A 900-nucleotide genomic window follows, 5' to 3' on the forward strand; every position below is an offset into this window, starting at 1 on the left:
GCTGGTGCTGCTGCTGATGATGCTGCTGCTGATAGGACTCCACCTGCTGCACCTGTTGGTGATAGTGCTGCTGCTGCTAGTGACGGTGTTGCTGCTGATGATGGTGTTGCTGCTGCTGCTGCTGCTGCTGCTGCTGCAGCTGCAGCCCTAGCTGCTGCAGAGGGAGGTTGAGACAGCAGCAATGGATGCTGGGGATTGATTTGCTGTTCTGCTGCTGCTAGCGGAGCAGCAGCTGCTGCAGCAGCAGCAGCAGCTGCTGCTGCTGCTGCAGCAGCAGCTGCAGGACCCTCTCCCCCCGTGGGCGCGTCAGAAGCAGCATGCTGCGCCCCAGCAGCAGCAGAAGCAGCAGCAGCAGCAGCAGCAGCAGCAGCTTTTCTATGAAGTTTTTTTCCTGCTGCAGCAAGCAGTCTATCTGCTTCGTTAGTGAACTCCCCCGGCAGCAGCAGCAGCAGCTGCCGCAGCAGCAGCCGCGCGTGCTGCAGCTGCCCCCCAAATGCTGCTCGCTGCCGCCGCATTGCCAGCAGCAAACCGTGCAGCAGCTCAAGCAAACTCTGAGCTGCTGCTGCTGATATCTGAGGCTGCTGCAGCTGCTGCTGCAGCTGCTGCTGCAGCTGCTGCTGCAGCTGCTGCTCCAGGCTATGCGGCAGCTGCTGCTGCTGCTGATGCTGTCCTAGTAACCCACCCCCCAGAGGCTGCCACTGCTGCTGCTGCTGCTGCTGCTGCTGCTGCTGCAGTGACACATGCGGCTGCTGCTGCTGCTGCTGCTGCTGCTCTTCCAATGGTGGTTCTGCTGCTGGTTCTGTTGCTGCTGGTGCTTCTGCTGCAGCTGCAGCTGCTGGTGCTGCTGCAGTTGCTGCTGCTATTGCTGCTGCTGTTCGTGTAGACGCCGTGCTCTGTTCC

At 61.2% G+C, this 900-nt stretch overlaps 2 protein-coding genes across 2 annotated transcripts in view; both read right to left on the bottom strand.

The window, feature by feature from the left end:
• Positions 1–515, bottom strand: part of EMH_0029160 (uncharacterized protein) — a gene marked incomplete at both ends in the record, with an annotated part of 3,686 nt that extends 3,171 nt beyond the window's left edge. Inside the window, one exon of the mRNA XM_013494253.1 lies at positions 53–515. Coding sequence (XP_013349707.1) covers positions 53–515 — 463 coding nt within the window. The remainder of the gene's footprint in view (positions 1–52) is intronic.
• Positions 516–636: 121 nt separating this feature from the next.
• EMH_0029170 (uncharacterized protein) overlaps positions 637–900 on the bottom strand; it is a gene marked incomplete at both ends in the record, with an annotated part of 1,119 nt that continues 855 nt past the window's right edge. The window contains one exon of the mRNA XM_013494254.1: positions 637–898. Coding sequence (XP_013349708.1) covers positions 637–898 — 262 coding nt within the window. The remainder of the gene's footprint in view (positions 899–900) is intronic.

Source organism: Eimeria mitis, genomic scaffold (assembly GCF_000499745.2).
Source record: "Eimeria mitis Houghton genomic scaffold, Emh_scaff1091, whole genome shotgun sequence".
NCBI classification, from domain to species: Eukaryota; Apicomplexa; class Conoidasida; order Eucoccidiorida; family Eimeriidae; genus Eimeria; species Eimeria mitis.